General features: G+C 50.0%; 1 protein-coding gene across 5 annotated transcripts in view; it reads right to left on the reverse strand.

The window, feature by feature from the left end:
- ABHD6 (abhydrolase domain containing 6, acylglycerol lipase) overlaps positions 1–20,911 on the reverse strand; it is a 76,994-nt gene that overhangs the window by 10,778 nt on the left and 45,305 nt on the right. For all 5 annotated transcript variants that reach the window (XM_019495467.2, XM_014596585.3, XM_019495468.2 and 2 more), the window contains 3 exons: positions 7,899–8,055; positions 6,089–6,202; positions 906–1,038 (listed from right to left, as the gene is read on the reverse strand). In XM_019495467.2, coding sequence (XP_019351012.1) covers positions 906–1,038; positions 6,089–6,202; positions 7,899–8,055 — 404 coding nt within the window. The remainder of the gene's footprint in view (positions 1–905; positions 1,039–6,088; positions 6,203–7,898; positions 8,056–20,911) is intronic.

The raw sequence follows: 20,911 nt of genomic DNA on the forward strand, positions 1-20,911 counted from the left end.
GAGCAGCACAAGCACAAAGGAATGCACTATTCTGTACATACATCAGTAACAAGTTAATTAAAAAATAAATAAAACCACCTTGACACTGAGGCCAAACATGGAAAGGTTACCCTGCAGGGAGCTTAGCAGAGAAAGCCACAAAAAAGGCTGCTTAGGATGGAGACTAGAATGTAGCTTTTGCTGGGTTTATGTCATGGTCTATGTAATCAAGTGCTCTGTTTCAGGAGCTCATGTACTGTTCAAGCAGATTTGCTAACTACTGTGATGGAATATCTAAACCGGGTTCTAGAGTCTTAGCATATCATCTCCTAGGGCATTTATACACATGCACCAGGAGTGGGGGAGGGGTGCACTTTAATTAAAGCGGCTCTAAGAGTTGTTCTAATTAAAGTGTCCAGAACATATCATGTATCAGTGTTGAATGAGCTTTAGCTAAAAGCACATCCACTGCCATTTTTCAGCGCAGGGACGCTAATACCTGAGACACTGGAGTCTGCTGGAGTGTGGCAATTACCATGCGCCAGCAGACTTGATTAATCATATCTGCTCTGACACACTGACATTACAATGCGTTAGAGCAGCCTTGCTGCATGTGTATAGTTGCCCCAAGTGCCAAATACACAACAGCAACTGCATCACATTAAGCACCACCTTGAAGTTCCCTCAGTCACTGGCAACGTGTAAGGGGTGCATGCGTGTGCATGTGCACCCCCTGAGATCAGCCGTGCACCTCCTGAAGCGACAGCTGGTGATCGGCTGCAGGGGGACCCTCCCCCCCAGTCGGCGATAGGCTGCTGGGGGATCCCTCCCCTGTTGGCAATCTGGTGCCCCCCAGACTCAGGAGGCACCAGTCGCCCATGCCCTGTTAATTCTCACCAACACTTGGACTTTAGTACGCTACTCACCTGCAGGGCACACAAGAGACAGGCTGCAAACCTCTGCAGGGTATTGAGCAGCATAAACTCCTGCAACATTTCCACCCATTGAAGTGCCAACCAGGTGAAAGGGTTTTCTATTCAGCTTGATGCACTCAACAAACTGAAAGGGAAACCAGGTGTTATTAGGCCAAAGGAAACAACTGCACAGAATTAGTCACTGGAGAAAAGTAAATTAAAAGCATTCAAACACTACAGCAGATTATCCATCAGGGGAGGGAAAATCCCTCTGTGGGCAGGGGATCCACAAAACCTCAGGATGCTTGTGTGTCCCCCTGGAACTAGAAGGAACACAATGCTTGTAAAAAGTATGTGGTACAAAGACTTGCACATGATTCATAAGATAAACTCGGAAATTTCCAACAAGAATCTGTACTGTCAAAACCACTCTGATTTGTGGTCTTTCTGAGTCCTTGGTAACAGAAGAATTGCTCTATTATTTTTCTGCAGACAACAAATGAGTGAAAGCTAAAAACTGGCATTGTCCCCAACTGCCTTGAGCTTAAAAGGGCTGGCCACCACTGCTCTAGGCTGTTCTTCACAGGTCTTCATGACTTTTTAGCAGCACCTGACCTCTGCCAAGGTGGGCAATTAATGGCATGTATAGAAGTGGCTCTTTGGATGACAATATCTACCAGTGGGAAATCCACACATTATCATTGTTTTACAGTATTTGAAAGACCAGCCAAGACACAGGTCCCTGCTCTAGGGAAGTTTACAAACCCAGCAGCCATCAATCAAGCATCAGGTGCTAACTTTCACTCACTACAGACCCTGGCTAGATTTGATCTGCTAACATTTACAGCATCTGTAGGAAGTTACTAATCGTGTGTAGCTCCTTTACTCATTTAAGAGGATGTGAAACTGTCTCTAAATATAACCTGCAGGATGATCTACAGATGATGACAAAAATCATACTGTTTCACTCCTCCCACCTTCAGCTAGGTCTTGTTCCTACTCCCTCCTCTGTTCCTGTCCCACTTATCTTGATTATCTCAATAAGGTAGGAGGGTGTGAGGGGAACAGGGGGGATGGGGAGCAGTCTTCTAGAAACAAGACAGTACCCTACCTGCTGTGATTTCTATGGCACCTTTAGCAACTGACTCCATTTTAAGAGCTCTGCCTCAGAGCTCAAGAGAGATGTGATGTTCCTACACCCAGCAGTTGCTGTTCTGTGTACGCGGATATGATGGCCCCTCCACACTGCTCTAGCAAGGTAAAGTGGCCTCAGCATAAATATGTACAAGGGCTGGAATACACTATACACTAAAGTCAAACAAGACAAGGATTAACCGTCACAGGTGAGGCACATAGGAAAGCTGATCTGGCTACGATGCCAAAGGAAACGGGCAGAACAGACTGGCAGTTTTGGCTGAGACGGAAAGTCAGCGCTATTTCAGCTGCACTCTCATCTGCTAGTGGGGGTGTGAAACCAAGACGAGGCTGGGGTAATACGTGGTGATCCTACTACCCTGCCAATTTTCACTGCTGGCAGTCAAAACAGGTTGCAGGGCTGAGATAAAGTGATCACTTTAGTGCAGGTGGAGAAAACGTCACTGCTTCCTGCACATATGCGCATTGGAGAGCTTCCCCTCAGTCCAGCCCTATCCCAGGCCTGAGTGATACCTTTTTGTTCCACTCAGCCATTGCACTGAAAGGAAAGCTTTCCTTTTTCACAATCCATAGTGCAAAGCACAAGAACTCTGCTATCAGCCTCAGCTCCTGCGAGCTACAGGGCATTACAACGGCACTGGCTTCTGGAGCACCAAGTTCTGACTGTAATTTGTACGTAGAATTTTCTAAAGTTTTCAGCTAGGCCAGGGGCAGGCAAAGTCTGGCCCCCGAGCCAGATCAGGCCCGCAGCAGACTCCATTTCCCAGCAGCCCCTGCCTGTGTCACTGTGGTCAGTTTCCATGGAGTTCCCAACAGTGGCAGGGCCATGACAGCGCAGGGCTAGCAGTGCTAGCAGGGCATGCAGCTGGGTAGGGAGCTGCTCCAGGGTTGGGATCTTGCAGCTGACAGTGTGATCACGAACCGGGACAGAGCTGCGATCTGCTGCCCAAATGCCCCAAGCAGGGGCCTGCAGGCAGTGGATTGCAGCTCTGCCATGGCTCTGGACCACACTGTCACTCTGCAAGATCCTAGCCCCAGCCTCGAAGGGCACACAAGAGCCTCCCAGTACTGCTGGGGCTGGTATCCATGGAAACCCTGGTCCTGTGCTGTCATGGCTCCGTCTCTGCTAGGGTCTCCATGGAAACCTGCTGCAATGATGGAGGCAGGGGCTGGTGGGAAATGGAGTCTGGCCACTGGCCAGGTCCACCATTTTGCCCACCCCTGGGTTAGGCATTCAGTACTTGAAGGAATTGAGGATTATTTTTTTAAAAGCCTCAATCAGGAAGTTCTTTCTGCAGGGTGGCTTCAGCTTGGCATGGTTTATATAATACAGAGTGCACAAAATCTGAAAGGCACAGTAGCCTAGTCAGGACAGAGCTGAGCTCGTACCATGGGACAGGGGAGCAGTAATCTGCACTTACCAGGCTGATTTCCATTGGAAATGAAAGGAAGGAAGCAACTGTAGCTTCCCTGGGATAGCCTGAAGTGTTACACCTACCTACTAGAGAGGTGCACTGATACATCGGTCTGATATCGGATCGTACCAATATAAAGAAAATTGGCTGTATTGGAAATCAGCTCAACGCATCTGATAATTTGGGTGATAAGTGCCCGTGCATGTGCGCAGCTGCAGCACAGCACATAGGCAGCAAGGAGCACAGCTCGGCAGCATGGAGAGCTGCGTGCAGCTGGTAAGTCTGCTGTGGTGGAAGGGGGGGGGCAGATCAACGCCCCTGCGGTGAGGGAGGGAGGAGACAGGGGGAGGTATTGCCCAGCCAGGGTGGGGCGGGGCGCAGGACTGAGCCATGGCTTGCCTGGGGGTGTGGCTCCCACCGCTGCTTGCACCACAGGAGGGCACGGGGTTGGGGTGGGGGAGTGCCCCTGGATCTGTGCAGGGCAGGGCAGGGCAGGTGGGCTGGAGCCAGGGCTGTGCCAGACTCTTCTCGGCGGGGGCTGGGCTCAGGGCGAGTGGCAGCGGTGCTGGGGTTGGCTACAGCAAAATTTGGGGTGGCTGCAGCCCCATAGTCCCCTCCCAGTGCTGCTGTAACTGCCCGCCCGGCACAGCCCTGGCTCAACACCCAGCCTCAACCCACATGCTGGGAAGAGCCAGGGCTATGCCGGGAAGGCGATGTGGGCTCTGGGAGGAGGGGCTATGGGGAGGCTACAGTGAAATTTGGGGCAACTGCAGTCCCCTCTGTAGCCCCCCTCCCAGCACTGCCGCCACCTACCCCGAGCCCAGCCCCACACCAAGAGCCCAGCGCAGCCCTGCCTGCAGCCCACCTGCCTGCCTCACCCTGCACAAATCCAAGGGCAAACACAGCTCCCCCGCCCCATGCCCTCACGAGGTACAAGCAACTGTGGGAGCCGTTCCCCTCCCCCCCCGACCCCGACAAGCCATGGCTCAGTCCTGCATTGCAGTCCACCCTGGCTGGGCAGCACCTGCCCCTGCCCCCTCCCTCCGTCACCATGGGAGGCATTAATCTTCCCCCGCTACACCCCTTCCCTCCCCTTCCACCACAACACACTTACCAGCTGCATACAGCTGTATCAGAAATCGGATCGGTATCAGCCGATATGCCTCCTTAAAAAATCGGCTACTGGTATCAGCCTCCAAAATCTCTATCGGTGTGTGGCAGAAGGCCACCTCTGTTTCTCCACAAAAACTCTGCTCTGTGACAATTTGGTTAAGATGGGCCCTGCAGAGGGTACACACCTTACACTATCTCTTTAGGTAACCCGAGCTGGATACATTCCTGAGGGAGGGGGGAAACCTGCTCCCTCTGCCTACGTGACTGGCATCACACACCTGGGTGAGGGGCTTGGGCTCCCTTGGGGAGCTAGGAACTGCCAGTCTGCCCAGAAACTAGTGATGCATTTCAAATTGGTTGGCTGACAGCCAACAGGTGCTGGCCTCCACTGGACCAGATAAATGAGGTTAAGGGCTATATAAGTTAAGGACTGCCCAGGAGGAGGGGGCAGGAGCCATGAGGAAGACTCAGAGAGAAAGAAGAGCTGGACCATCTGAAATTTGCTCTCTCTCTTAAAACTCATGATCAAGGAACTGCCTGCCTCCAGAGGGAATCTCCACCTGCCTCTGGATGATACTTGTGAGTAAGCTACCTGAGATCTAACTAGATATATAGCACGCAGTAACTCAGATGCGTGATCAAAGGCTACCCAGCCATGCCAGTTTGCTCTATGGGATTTCTCTGATAGTGCTCTACCCTGTAGAACAACCCTACTCCTTTTGCAACCCTACCCCTTGTAACCAATAAAGTTCTCCTTTGTACCTAGTGTGGGAGACTTATTGGGTGTGGGTCTAGATTATGCCTTGGGGTCCTGTTGGTTCAGCTGACCAAGGGAGACCACTACTTGTGCTTCCGACTGAGGGAAGCACCCCCAAGTGCTTGAAGTGAGTCAAGTACCCTCGAGGGCTACTAGGCCTGTAGTTCCCAGGGTGCACAGAGCCAAAATAAAGCCCAGCCCTGGGTGATGGCAGTTTTTACCCCAGGCTAGCAGGTGTGCTCCAGGAAGGGGGTCAGACAGATGTGAGGTGCCCCCAGAGAAGCACTCGGAGCGTGGAAGGTGGTCAGGCACAGTGAGGTGGGTGGCTTAATGCAGGAACACTCCCTACTGGCCCGCCACACGTGTATCAGAAATTGGATCGGTATCAGCTGATATGCCTCCTTAAATATCGGCTACTGGTATCAGCCCTCAAAATCTCTATCAGTGTACCATTACTACCTACTGTCCTTAGCCTGGGCCTAAAAGAATGATACAGTCCTAAGTAAGCCCTGCACCCTTCCTAAGTGCCACTCCAGACCCCTTCCCCTGCCCAATCTGCCGCTCTGGTTTCTGTCCTGGCTGCTATTCTGCTTTCCTCTCCCTGACCTATATGCCACTGTGCTGCCTACTCCCTCTTCAATCTGTCATATGCCACACACAGAGGCTGCCAGTATCAGTTGTGGCACACCACAGGTTGGCCATCCCTGCCCCAGAAGGTGGAATAAACCAGAACACACCAGAGCTAAGGACTTTACCTCATGAATTCTTTTAACTTGCCCATTAATGGAGTAGTCGTCTAAGGATGACCGGGTAGTGCCTTCATGGCCAGGCATGTCAACGCACACCAAGTGCAGATTCTTCGGCAGGAACTGTGGAAATAGAGCTCTGGGAAGTTAGTTTGCAGAAAAGCTGTTATGAAACAAAAAAGAAAAGTGGTGGCTACAGGAGGAAAGGAACACCATTTCCCACCAGAACCCCTCACGATGCTTGGCATGGCCAACAGCTGCAACAGTAGCTTTTCCAAGCTTAAAAACATGGAATAGACCAAAAGGAGAAAGGAAGAGAAAGAGAATGGGAACAGGGTTATGAATGTTTGGTAAGTGAAATCATTACATGCTTAGGGCAAGACTCATTGCCCACAGAACAAGGAGGCACACACTACACTTCCCTGTCCCAACACAGCCATGCCAGAAAAGATCTGTCTTCACTGCCCTCAAACTGTGACCCCCAGTGTCTCCCAGACACACCTGGGCTAGTATGAAAGTAGCAAATTCACGTACCAGTAGCAGCACAGCCATGAGCACCAAAACTGAGAAGCTGGGTAAATCCTTAGCATGAGCCAACACAGCAGTGCCTTGGCTAGTCTGAAGTAGAATCAGGTACAGCTAGACAAGCCGCAGTTACTACATGCATCCCAGAAGATGAAAGGCAGCTTGGATGGATCTAGACCAGGGGCGGGCAATTATTTTGAGCGGAGGGCCGCTTACCCAGTTTTGGCAGGCCGTCGAGGGCCACATGGGTAGCCCCGCCCCTTGACAGGTGTCCCACCCCCTGGTCACCATCTTGGGACCAATGTCCCAAGGCCAGCATTTTTGGTTCCTGTCATTTTTGACAGGAACCAAGGGCAGAGAAATATTAATTTTCCAAAGGCTAGATAGAATGGCCACATGAGCCGAATCCAGCCTGTGGGCGGTATTTTGCCCACCCTGATCTAGACTGTTCTCAGGTGTGGCAGATGACAGAACAAGGAGCAATGGTCTTAAGTTGCAGCAAGAGAAGTTTAGGTTAGATATTAGGAAAAACTCTCTCGTTAGGAGGGTAGTAAAGCACTGGAACAGGTTACCTAGAGAGGTGGTAGAGTCTCCAATCCTTAGAGGTTTTTAAGACCCAGCTAGACAAAGCTTTGGCTAGGATGATATAGTAGGGGACAGTCCTGCTCTGAGCAGGGGGTTGGACTCAATGACCTCCTGAGGTCCCTCCCAACCCTAATTTTCTATGACTTTATGATTTTCCTTTGTGGCCTCCCCTTCCATGCCATCACTGGAAAAGAGCAGCTCTGCTTTCAACTGGTGGCTCCACAGCAGCACTGCAGACAGGAGTCATCGTAGCAAGGCACAGAACCCCTGCATCCCCGCTATTACTGGTTGTGCCTTTGTTCTGTCATGACAGACTGGGTCCCACAGCCACCCCCGGCTTAAAGGAGACTATGCCCATTTTGTGCCACCCACAACCTCTTCTCCCCTAGATTTTCTTGTCTTAAGGATTCCTTGCAGCAGGTACCTACAAGGAACAGAGAGGCAATCTAGTCCTGTGTCAGTACCAGAAATTACATGTTATTTTTATTATTCATTGGACTCCATCCCAGTAAGTTTGGGCACACAAACCTTCTCACATTTCTAAATCGAGGAGATGGAACACATCAATCTATCATGACAGCAGGAACTAGGATGCTTCCAGCACTAATGCTTACTACAGCTAAGCTCTCTAGTGGGCTAGCAAGCAACCAAGAATGTAAGTGTTCTTTTGTTGTGGTATGAGTTTATTATTAGAGAAGTGGAAACGCACCTTGACTACAGACAGCCACATGTCTTTGTGGGCAGAAAATCCATGTAACATCAGTATGGATGGTTTGTTCCCAGGCCTCCCTCGATAGGAATAGCAGAACTGGTAGTCATCGTAGTATGCGTACCTAACCTGCATACCAAGTGCTCGACGCCAGTACCTAAGAAAAGAGAAATGGGCAAAGCCAGTTAGCAACATAGGACACCCAAGTGTAATCCAGTGTTTGGAGCACAGGGCAGGCAGAGAAATCTCCTGGGTTTGAGTCCCACCTCTAACTTGCTGCATCTCAGACAGTAGGAGGGGAGCCCTTTTTGGTGTAGCCCCAGCACAGCAACCTGGCCCCTCCTTGCAGCAAGCTGTTCCTGCCACAGCTGCTTCCTACTCCTTTTTCTTACTTTTCGGGGAGCTTTTAAAGCTTCCAGTAGGACATGCCCAAATGACCCCTGCTTTCTTAATAGGGCTAAGTGTTCCTCCTTAAAGGGGCAGGCCACTCTGCTACAGTGAGTTGCTACAGAGGTTCACTGGGGACATCAATCAAGCAGCTACCCATCTGCAGGAGTTCCTTGTGTCTTACATAAGTATGCCGACTCCCACAACCTGCATATCCTATAGCACCATCACAGAGCTCCCAGAATTCTTTATTTGTGGTATTATCAGCTTAACACACACCAAGAGCTATATGCTGCCAGACTTAAGCAAGACAAATGCCCCAGAAAAGGACCACAGGGCTATTACCAAGCACAATCTGGGGAAGCAGCACTTGCACTACATGCTCCTATCAACTGCTAACAGAGGGACAGTGGTGGCCCGGAGGCTGCAGTGGTATCTAGGTACAGCAATGTTCTATAACCTGGCAGGTGTTAATAAGAAATTAGTGGTCTGGTGAATCCCGGACACACCTAATCTGCACAATAACGAAAAACAAGAGTACTTCAGCTGCTTAACCAAACAAGGACTAACTTGAGCCCTGTAGGTCTGATTCTAATTTATATTCCATTGAAGAGGAATGCAATTATCTTTACTGCAGTTAGCAGAGTTACTGTGTATTCGTATCATTCTGAGGTCACAAGCTAACCCCTGTCTGCATATCATGCAATGATTTGGCTATTCCTGGTTGCCAGGATGTTGATATATACACCAGCATTTGTGATACTGGACATCATTTTACCAGAAACTATGATGCCACTAACAATGGGCGATGCCATCGTAGTTGAGGGGGAAGGCAGGCTCCCAGCACAAAGCTCAGGCACAACTGCAATCAGCCTGTGCTGTAAGCCTAATTTTGAGGGCTTTCACTGGACTGAAGTGGTAACCAGGCTTTGTGCTGGTACTATGCACAGAGATGAATTTGACCCTGACCAAGTAAATGCCTCAAGACAGCAAGTCACAAAGGCACTCACATAAACTACTGAAGGACGAGACATTAATGTTTAAGTAACTGAGCCTGATGGATCAATTTAACAAAAAGCAAAACAGTCTGATAGAAAATAAACACTCAACAAGAAAGGGAGATGGGTTGTTCTGGCCACCCTTGCCGGGGCTATTCTCAAGAGGCCTGCCTATTTTGAGAAGTGGAGACTGCCTATGTGTCACAATGGGAGTGGATCACGTTATATACTAGCTGTATTATTTACTAAATGTAACATTTACAGAGAGAATGAACAAAGATCTATTTTAACGATAAATCATCAACAAGCCATGAAAAATTCAGAAGCAGCCAGATTCAAATGAAGCAAGGGCAGGGTTGGGGGTGCGAACAGATGCATGCACTCTCCAGAGCTGTTGGATATTCTGTAATAAAATAAGCATTACAGGCAGTCCTCGACTTACACCGATTCAAGTTGCAATGAACGGCACTTACAATGTTTATAAACTGACACCCTGTTTCAACCTTATGACGTCAGTTTTCAGTTTACAATGCTTGATCCGATGCCATGCCACACCAGTGCGCAAGCTTGCTGTGTTGCCCATCTCCCTAGAGAATATCTGTCCAAACTTCCTTGGACACTTTTTTTAAGAAAGCAGACAAAACTCCAGAAAAACCTGCAGCCAAGACTCCTGAAAAGACTCCAATCAAGAGCTCTTCAAAAAGTCCAGCAAAGTCACCTCAAAGAAGTCCTTCGGAATCAATATGATTGCTATTTACAATATAAATGCATTAATGTAGCTATACTGCTCATCTATAATTGATAAAGCAAAAATTCTGGGTTATTTTTGGTCAAAATAGGATATCAAGCCTTGGTTCAGGAACCAATCCCCCATTTATAACATTTTTTCCTATGGGAAAACTGGTTCCGAGTTACAACGTTTTGCCTTAAGACATGGTTGTCAGGAACCAATTGTGTCGTAAGTCCAAGGACTGCCTGTACATATCGTATTGTTTGTAATATTCATAGAGGTTACTGGAAGAAGCAAGAAATCCAGATGCAACCAACAGGAATTTAAAAACTTGACTTCAGAAAAGAAAGATACAGACGCCTTCTTCAAAAGGAAGATATCCCACCAGCCTCTGCTCCCCACTTGCCGATGCAGGCAGCAGGTCCATGATTTCTCCCTTCCTCAGCCAAACTCCTATGCAAAGCCAGTGCTAGACCTGCCTGCAGTTGCTTTCCTCCCCACGCTCCCCACTGGAATCTTCACAAACAGCAGGAAGCAAGTTCTAATCCCGTCCATCCACGGGTGCCTCTGGTGTCCCCTGAACACTGAACAGCTACAATTCGTAGTCGCCCACTAAACTTTATCTGCCACAACTCAATGTAATTTAGAGAGATAGGAAGCTACACCCGATGTGTATGTGGCTGCGACCAGATCTCTATTGTGGGTTTGGTGAGTTCTTCTGCAGGATGTCTCTACCCCTACACCCTTACCTCGGGCTGATAAACCTACTCTGCTTTTAGGGCTTGACCCTCCCTTTTAGGGTTTGACTCCAGTAAGGAAACAGAAATTAAGTAGGCACAAAAAGTAAATAAAAAACAAAACATCCATCCTCAAAGGGTTTGCTACTGTAGCCCACATCTCCACCAGAACTGCCATTCTGGATCCGGCCTAAGGTCCCACTAATCCAATACCCTGTCTCCAGCCAGACGCAAGCACAATAACAGATGTGTTCCTCTGCCAGATACTGTCGAGAAAGCACCACTGTAGGTGTGGAATTTGTCTAGAAAAAGTTCCATCCTCACTCCTGATGGTCTGAGATTGATTTAAACCAGAGATGGGCAAAATATGGCCCACGGGCTGAATCCGGCCCAACAAGGGATTTTATCCTGCCTGCGACGGGTCACTCGGCCCCACCTGGCCCAGGCACAGGGGGCAGCCTGGGTCATGGCACATGCAGCTGGTCCTGCCGCCCAAAGGCATGCAGAGGGGCTAGGGCAACATAGAGGTCAGACTGCATCCTGGCAGCTCCTTTTAGCTGCCACCACTAAGGTCACCACTGCCACTGGACCCAGCCCCACTGCCCGTCCGCCTCGCACCCACCACCAGGAGCACCGGACAGAGTGGGCAGGCAGGGTCTCCATGGAGATCAGTTGGGGACCCTTGTGCTCAGCCAGGGAGATGAGATGGGGCCATGGGCAGGTGGGAAGTAACATCCAGAAGCAGGACAGGCAGGCAAAGCCAAGAACGGGGGTGGGTCTGGGATCTTGGGGCAGTGACAGTGCAGGGCTGGGGGCCAGGGCCTAGGGTAAAACCACAATCCTCTGCCTACGCATCCTTGCAACAAGCACCAATTTCATAGATTTCATAGACATTAGTGCTGGAAGGGACCTCAGAAGATCTTCGAGTCCAGCCCCCTGCCCCAGAGACAGGAAGTCAGCAGGGGTCATAGGATCCCAACAAGATAAACATCCAAATATCTCTTGAAGACGTTCAAAGTAGGTGCTTGAACCACCTCCGGCGGCAGTCTATTCCAAACCTTAGGGGCTTGGACAGTAAAGAAGTTCTTCCTTATGTCCAGCCAGAAACGGTCATGGAGGAGTTTGTGACCATTCGATCTTGTCATCCCTCAGGGCGCTCTGGTGAACAAATGTTCCCCCAGATCCTGGTGAGCACCCCTTATAAACTTATAGGCAGCCACCAGATCACCCCTGAGCCTGCACTTTTCCAGGCTGAAGAGTCCCATAGCTCTCAGCCTCTCATCATAAAGTCTGTTTTCCTGACCTCTGATCATGCACATGGTTCTCCTCTGCACCCTCTCAAGCTCGTCCACATCCTTTTTGAATTGTGGAGCCCAAAACTGGATGCAGCGCTCCAGCTGCAGCCTCACCAAGGCCGAGTACAAGGGGAGAATGACATCCCGGGATTTGCTTGAGAAGCATCTACGTATGCAAGCCAGCGTTTTGGTCGCTTTACTAGCTGCATCATCTCATTGAAGGCTCGTGTTCATCTTGTGGTCAATCATGACCTCAAGTCCCTTTCGTCCGTAGTGCTAGCCAGCATAGCACCGCTGAGCCTATAAGCATGCTGCAGGTTTTTCTTCCCAAGGTGGAGAACCTTGCATTTTTCAGTGTTAAACACCACCAGGTTCTCGTCCGCCCATTTCCTGAGCCTGTCAAGGTCAGCCTGGATCGCCCTCCTGTCCTCAGGTGTGGATGCTTTACCCCAAAGTTTGGGGTCACCAGCGAACTTGGCCTGTCTGCTTCTGATACCAATGCCCACATCATTAATGAAGATGTTGAATAGTATAGGCCCAAGGACAGAGCCTTGAGGGACCCCACTGGTCACGGCACACCATGACAATTGACTTCCATCAACCACCACCCTCTGGGTCCAACCACAGAGCCAATTCCCCAGCCAGAGAATCGTGGTGGACCCAAGGCCACAGCTGGTCAGTTTTGCTAAGAGGCGATCATGGGATACCAGATCAAAGGCTTTTTTAAAGTCAAGATATACGACATCAATCTCTTTTCCCTTATCCAGGTGATAGGTCACCTGGTCATAAAAGGAAATAAAATTCGTCAAGCAAGACCTACCTGCAACAAACCCGTGTTCGCTCTCTCTCAGGATGTTGCCATCAGCCAGTCTATTAAGAATGGCCTCTTTGATAATCTTTTCTAAGACCTTCCCCGGGATAGAGGTCAGACTGTTGGGCCTGTAGTTTGCCGGATCCACTTTCCTCCCTTTCTTGAAGATAGGCACCACACTGACCTTCTTCCAGTCTTCGGGCACTTCACCAGAGCGCCAGGAGCTCTCAAAGATCTGTGCCAGGGGCTGGGCTATGATGCTCGCCAGCTGAGTACCCTGGGGTGTAAACTGTCAGGGCCAGCTGACTTGAAGGTATCCAGCCTCTCAAGGTGTTTCTTCACAAGGTCAGTGTAGCAGGGCACTAAAGTGCCTGCCACTGAGAGAGCAGGGAAGACTCCTCAGGTGCTGGATGCTGAGGCAACTAGTGGGATAATGACCCACACCTGCCTAGCCAGCTGAAGGAAGGGGCAGGGCCTGGCTCCTATATAAAGCACAGGCAGGAGGCCAGAGGCAGTTCCCTACCAGCAGCTAAGGAAGAAGGAGCTCCCTGCCAGAAAAGAGAAGCCAAGCCTGAATGCCAGAGCAGCGCTGCTCACTGCGGTGGGATAGAGAACCCCGGTAGGCCTGAGCGTAGTTACAGCTGGAGGCTTATGTTTGTGTTGCAGCCAAGGGGCTTGTGTTCACCTTACTGTTTGTTACACCGGTGGTTTGGGTGAGGCTATTAGGGGTTGGAGGAGGCCTCACAGGGGACTCGCAGTAGAGTGGGGACCCCAGCGCCAGTGAGGGCGCAGCATTCGGGGTGTATAGACCCCAGCCCCAGAGAGGGGCAGTTGAGAAGCCCCAGAGAAGGGGGCAGCAGTGTGGTGAGCCCCAGAAAAGGGGGCAGCGTGTGAGAAGGCCCCGAGAGAAGGGCGGCGTTTCAGGGAAGGCCCTGAGAGAAGGGCGCGGAAAGAAAGAGAGAGAGAGATGGGACTGCAGAGAGCCCGAGTGCCAGAGAAGGTATAAAGACGGAGAGAGGGACAGAACAACGTCCATTACATCTGCAAGGCTTAGGGTGTGGTATTGGGGTGGTAGGAGCCACGCACAGCCCATAAGGCTTGGGCACGTGGGACACCCATGACAGGAAAACTGTGGCCAAGAGGACAGAAGGTAGCCTCCCTATAATATATATAAAATCAAAGATGTGGCGGGCGAGAATCGGAGGGTGCAAGACCGCAGCTTGGCACGGTAAAGGAGGCGGCAGGGGAGAGCACGGCGACCCTGACGTCCCTCCTGTTACAGTCAGCATTGATAGAGGGTAAGGAATCTCCCTCACCCAGGCCTTCCTGTCCCGTAAGGGCAGGGGCATCCCTTGGGACTGGTGAAAAACTGACGCAAAGTACCCATTTAGCAAGTTGGCTTTTTCCTGGGCATCAGTTGTCAGTTGTCCCATCTGGTTTAGCAGGGGTCCAATGTTGCCCTTGCTTTTCCTCCGGCTCCCCACATATCTAAAAAAGGACTTTTTATTGTCCTTGATACTTGCAGCTAGTTGGAGTTCCATTGCAGCCTTGGCTTTCCTGGTTTGGTCTCTGCAGGTATGGACCAGTGCAGAATATTCCTCCTTGGAGGTGAATCCAGTCCTCCATCCTTTGTAGGTCTTTCTTTTTAGACTTAGGAGGTTTGCTAGTTCCTTGCAGAGCCAAAGTGGCTGCTGTGCCCTTTTCCTGCCTTTCTTCCAAGATGGGACAGACTTTGCCTGTGCATCCAGGATTGCTCCCTGGAGGAGCAACCACTCTTCCCAAACTCCCCTCCCCTTTGCATTGTGGTCCCTTAGGGCCTCACTGACAAGCCTCCTGAGCTTGTCAAAGTCAGCTTTCCTGAAGTTGAGGACTTCTGTATTGCTGACTGACTTGCCAGCTTTACAGTGGATGGTAAAGGTGATCAGCTCGTGGTCACTGTCATCCAGCTTCCCTTCGATAGTTAGGTAACCAATTAGGTCGTCCCCTGTTGCCAGTACCAGGTTGAGCAGCACTTTACTTCTTGTTGTCCCGTAGACTTTTTGAGTCAGATAGAGCTCATCCACTCACGAGAGAAAGTTTTGTGACCATTCGGATTTGTCCGAACGCTCTTCCCATAAGAAGTCTGGGTAGTTGAAGTCTCCCATGACAACCATGGGCAGGGGGGCATAATGGCCCCACGCTGTCACTCTCTCAAGATCCCAGCCCCACCTGCCTGTCTTGCTCCCAAACGCTGCTCCCTGCCTACCTGCAGTTCCATTCCATTGGCAAGACCAAGTGCATCCTGCCCACAAGGGTCCCAGGCTGGTCTCTGTGGAGACCCTGGGGCTGGGGCTGGGACCAGGATCACGGGCTGTGATAGTGTCAGGCCAGGCCCCGGACCAGAGCCGCTTAGGGAGTTTTGGTGAGTGGGCAGGGAGGGTGGGGTTCTGACCTGGCCTGTAACAGCTCACCAAAACTCCATAAGTGGCCTTCCAGGCCAAATAATTGCCTATCCCCAATTTAAACCCAAACGTATGATTTTAACTTTTTGTTGGTGGTACCATAAGTATATATATTTGTCATCATGCAATGACCCAGTCCTCTTCTGAATCTTGTTCAGTTGTTGACCTCAACACCACCTGCCATGTTCCAGGTGCTAACCACAGGTAGTGACAAAGTATTTTTTTCCACTTATAACAATCATCATCTCTGCAGCATGAGCCTTCACACCTTCTGTTCACAGACATGCACTACAGAAAGCCTGCACAATCCCTTTGCTGGAGCAGTGGCTGCAGCAAGCTCTGCTCATCAGTTAGTTGTCCTTAATGACACATTCCGGGACTAATCAGAAAGGTACAGGGACTGCTAAAGATCAGGATAAGTATCTATCTGAAAGTCAAATGTGGTCAACCCCCTCCTTTTCTCTTCCCTTTGCCAGCTCCAGACAAATCCCAGTACCTGTACTGACATCCCCAGGGCATCTGACAGAGCCTTTTTTGAGCCATCACCTCTCACTGTGCCAGTCAGATTTCCCCTCTCGGTTCCTGATGCTTGAAGGGAAGGAATTCTCCCACACAAACTGAGCTGCTGCTATTCTGAGGTTCAACTTATCTGCCAGTGTTAACTTCCAGTTGCCCAATACACTGATTATGAAATTATGATGACTACATGTGTATTAAGCCTAAACTTCTCACCGAAAGAAAGCTGTCTCTGTACTGCTGCTTTGCCTGAAGGACAGGAACTAAGCCTATAAACTGCACTTGGGCCACCATGTATTAGGAGAGGTTTGATTCAGAGATGCTCCATTAAGTAAAATAAAAGGAACTCATATGGCTAACAGTACAGGCAGTCCTCAGACTTACAACACAATTGGTTCCTGAAAACCATGTCTTAAGTCAAAACATTGCAACTTGGAACTGATTTTCCCATAGGAAACAATGTTATAAACGGAGGATTGGTTCCCGAACCAAGGCCCGATACCATAATTTCACCAAAAATAATCCGGAATTTTGTACTCATCCAGGGAGATGGGCGACGCAGCGAACTTGTTTGCTGGTGTGGCATCGCATCGGATCAAGCATTGTGAAGTCGAAACTGACATCAGAAAGTTGAAACAAGGTGTCAATGTATAAATGTTCTAAGTGTGAAATGTTGTCATTCAAAATGTTATAAGTCGAGGACTGCCTGTATATCACAGCGGTGGGCAAAATATGGCCTGTGGGCCAGATGCGGCCCGCCACTCCATTCTATCCAGTCTGTGGGGCCCCTAAAAATTTTAGAAAATTCATTTTTACCTGCCCCTGGCTGCCTGTCAAAGATGACAGGTGCCTGTGGCAGCAGGACCCAGAGAGAGCTGGTGGCAGGACCCAGCAGCTGAGCAGCAAGGCCCGCCCGGCTCCACCCCAGCCCCAGCCTCTGCTGTTCTGCTCTGGTGACCTTTTAGCTGTTCCATATCCTCCCTCCGTCTGAGTGGAAAATTAGATAAAATCGGATGGAGGGAGCGGGGGAAACCACTGTGATCTTCCCAGCAGCCAGGAACTGCATGGTGCTTGCCAGAGTGGGAAGTGATGGGCTGGGGAGTGGAGTGAAGCAGCGGCAGCAGAGGGAGTTGCGGTGGGGCGGACCTGCAGGAAGCAGTGGCAGTGAGGGAGTGCAGGGAGTGTGTAGGGAGTGGCAGGGGGACCTCAGAAAGTGGCAGGGAGGCCACAGAGAACACCAGAGGCATGGGGAGTGGCGGTGATGGTGCTTGGGAAGTGGCAGCAGCATTGGTGGGTGGGTGTGCAAGAGGGAAAGCAGGGAAATGGCAGGGGAGTGATGGTGGCAGGCAGGAGCGTGGAGCCTGTGCTGGTGCCCTGAAGCAGCACCTGACCCGATCCAACTGTTCCCCGAGCCCGTTTGGGGAGCAGCGCCTAGCAGGCTTCCAGAGAGCGGGCTCAGGGAACAGTTGGATCAGGCTGGTGCTGGGGTAGCACCCAACCCACTAGCAGCCCCAGGGGGCACTGCTGCCATGGCAGGAAGGACTGGAGCCCCCCACAGCTCAAGGACTACTCATCCTGCTGGCAGCTCACCCCCCAGCTGCAGGAGAGGCAGGCAGGCTCCACCCAAAAACAAACAAACAAACACATAAATAAATAAAAGTATCAGGCCCCTCACCACTTCTGCCTTCAACAGGTGCCTGCTGAAAGCAGAAGCCATGAGGAGCCCAATCCTTTTTTTTCTGCGGCGCCTGCCCGCCTCTCCCACAGCCAAGGGGCAAGATGACAGCTACATCACTGCAATTTGCAACGTTGCAAACTCATCTAAAACCCCCCAAACTGGCACATATATAATGTATACTGCCCTTGAGCCACACAAATTACATTTTCATCACATGTACAAGTGCCCCTAAATTCCAGGGATAAAAGAAGATTCAAGGCTGGCAGCTCTCTCTCCTGTGATTGGAGAGAATGAGATGCAACAGACTAATGAGGAAGACTATAGTACTTCTCTCAGGCACTTCTGCTCAGGAGAGAGATCCGGACAAGCCCAAGTTCTATTAACCTGAAAACATTTTTCTCATTAACTATACGCACGCGTGCACGCACACACACATATACACACACATGTATACACACACGCACACACATGTGCGCACACGCGCACACACGTATACACATGTGCACGCGCACACACGTATACACATGTGCACGTGCACACACATGCGCACACAAACGCATGCACGTGCACACACAAACGCACGCACACATACACATATACACACACATACACATAAACGCACGCAAACATATAAACATATACACTCACACCTAAATACACACGCGCACGCACACACATGCACACCTATATACATAGGCATGCACACACGCACACACACATATGCATGCACACAGACATATGCATGCACACACACGCACATACACAAGCACACACACATGCGCACACACAGACATACGCACAAGCGCACACATACACATATGCACATGTGCGCGCACACATGCACACACACATGCACACACAAACATACGCGCACACACACATGCACATGCGCACACACAAACACACGCACGCGCACATGCGCAAACACATATGTGCGCGTACACATGAACACACGCACAAAACATATGTGCGCGCACACACATGCACATGTGCACAAACACATGTGCGCACGATATGCACACGCGCACAAACACATACACATGCGCACATGCACACGCACGCACACAAACACATACGCGTACATATATACACATATGCACACACACAACATACGCGCGCACACATATGCACACGCGCACAAACATGCGCACACATACATACATGCACACATACACATGCACACACGCACACATACATATACACACACGCACAGATGCACACATACACGCGTGCACACACATGCATGCACACGCACACATACACACGCGCACACATGCACGCATATACACACATACATGCACATATGCACACACACATACGCATGCACGCACACACGCACGCACATGCACACATACATATACGCATGCATGCACACACGCACATGCACACACACGCACATGCACGCACACATACATATACGCATGCATGCACACACGCACATGCACACACACGCACATGCACGCACACATGCACACATACACATTTGCACGCACACATGCACATACATGCACACATGCACACACATAGATACACATATGCATGCACATGCACACGCATATACAGATACACATACATGCACACATACATATGCACACGCACACATGCACACGCACACACATACACAGAGACACATGCAGACGCGCGCACAGACACATGCACACACACAGAGATACACATACATGCACACATACATATGTACATGCACAAATACACACGCACACATACACACACACCCACACACATGCACATATACACACGTGCGTGCATGCAAACCCACGCACACCCACATACACACACGCACACACCCACACACATATATACACATATACATGCACGCACTCATATACACATGCACACACGCACATATATACATATGCATGTACACACATATGCATACTCACATGCACACACACGCATACTCATGCACACATGAACACACGCATATATGCATACTAACACGCACACATATGCACATGCACACATGCATACTACGCACACATGCACACGCACACATGCATACATTCACACGCACATACACACGCACACACACATACACACGCACACATGCACACGCACACACACACATACTCATGCACACACGCACACATATGCATACTCACGCACTCACGCACACACGCACACCATACACTCACGCACACACACATGCACACTCGCACACACACGCATACTCACGCACACATACACATGCACACATACGCACACACTCACACATGCACGCACACGCATACTCGCACACACACATGCATATACGCATACTCACGCGCACACACACACATGCATATACGCATACACTCACGCACACACATACACGCACACGCGCTCACACATGCACACATACATACACGCGCACACATGTACACATACGCGCGTGCACAAATACATACATATACACACATACATATGCACATGCACATGCACACACCCGCACACAGATACATATGCACATGCACACACATGCACGCGCACACCCATATACACATATACACACACACGCACCCATATACACACATACACATATACATATGCACATACACACACATGCACACACACACCCATATACACATGCACATGCACGCACCCATATACACACATACATGTATATACACACGCACACATATACATATGCACATGCACACATGCACGCGTGCAGACACACCCATATACACATGCACACATATACATATGCACATGCACACGCACCCATATACACATGCACACATGCACACGCACACACACACGCACCCATACACACACGCACCCATACACACACGCACGCACGCATATACATATCCGCATGCACGCACACACACACACCCCTACACACACACACACACACGCACGCACACATATACATATCCGCATGCACGCACACACACACGCACCCATACACACACACACGCAGACACACACGCACACATATACATATGCACATGCACGCACACACACACGCACCCATACACACAGACACACACGCACACATATACATATGCACATGCACGCACACACACGCACCCATACACACACACAAAATTAATCCCAAGGGAAGCTGTGACTGAAGAGAACATGCAAGTTACTGTTACAATTTAAGAAACAGGAAAACCACCTGATCACTCTGATCAAATCCATGGCACCAACTGATCGCTTACTAGTCTTGCCATTTTGAAATAAGACTGATCAAGCCATTTGAAGTACAATAGCAGTACACACTATAGTTGTCATCGGGAACTCACTTAGTGTGACTGAAGCTTCTCTTAGGGAAGCCCATTATCCCATTCGCCTTTGGGAAATGGCAAGCTGCAGCAATGCAGCTTTTCATGAAATATCCACAAAAATTACACAGGCTCTCCTGACAACTGCATTTGCAATGCAGATTACTGCTGTACAGGGGGTTTCTACTTT

Source organism: Alligator mississippiensis, chromosome 12, assembly GCF_030867095.1.
Source record: "Alligator mississippiensis isolate rAllMis1 chromosome 12, rAllMis1, whole genome shotgun sequence".
NCBI classification, from domain to species: Eukaryota; Metazoa; Chordata; order Crocodylia; family Alligatoridae; genus Alligator; species Alligator mississippiensis.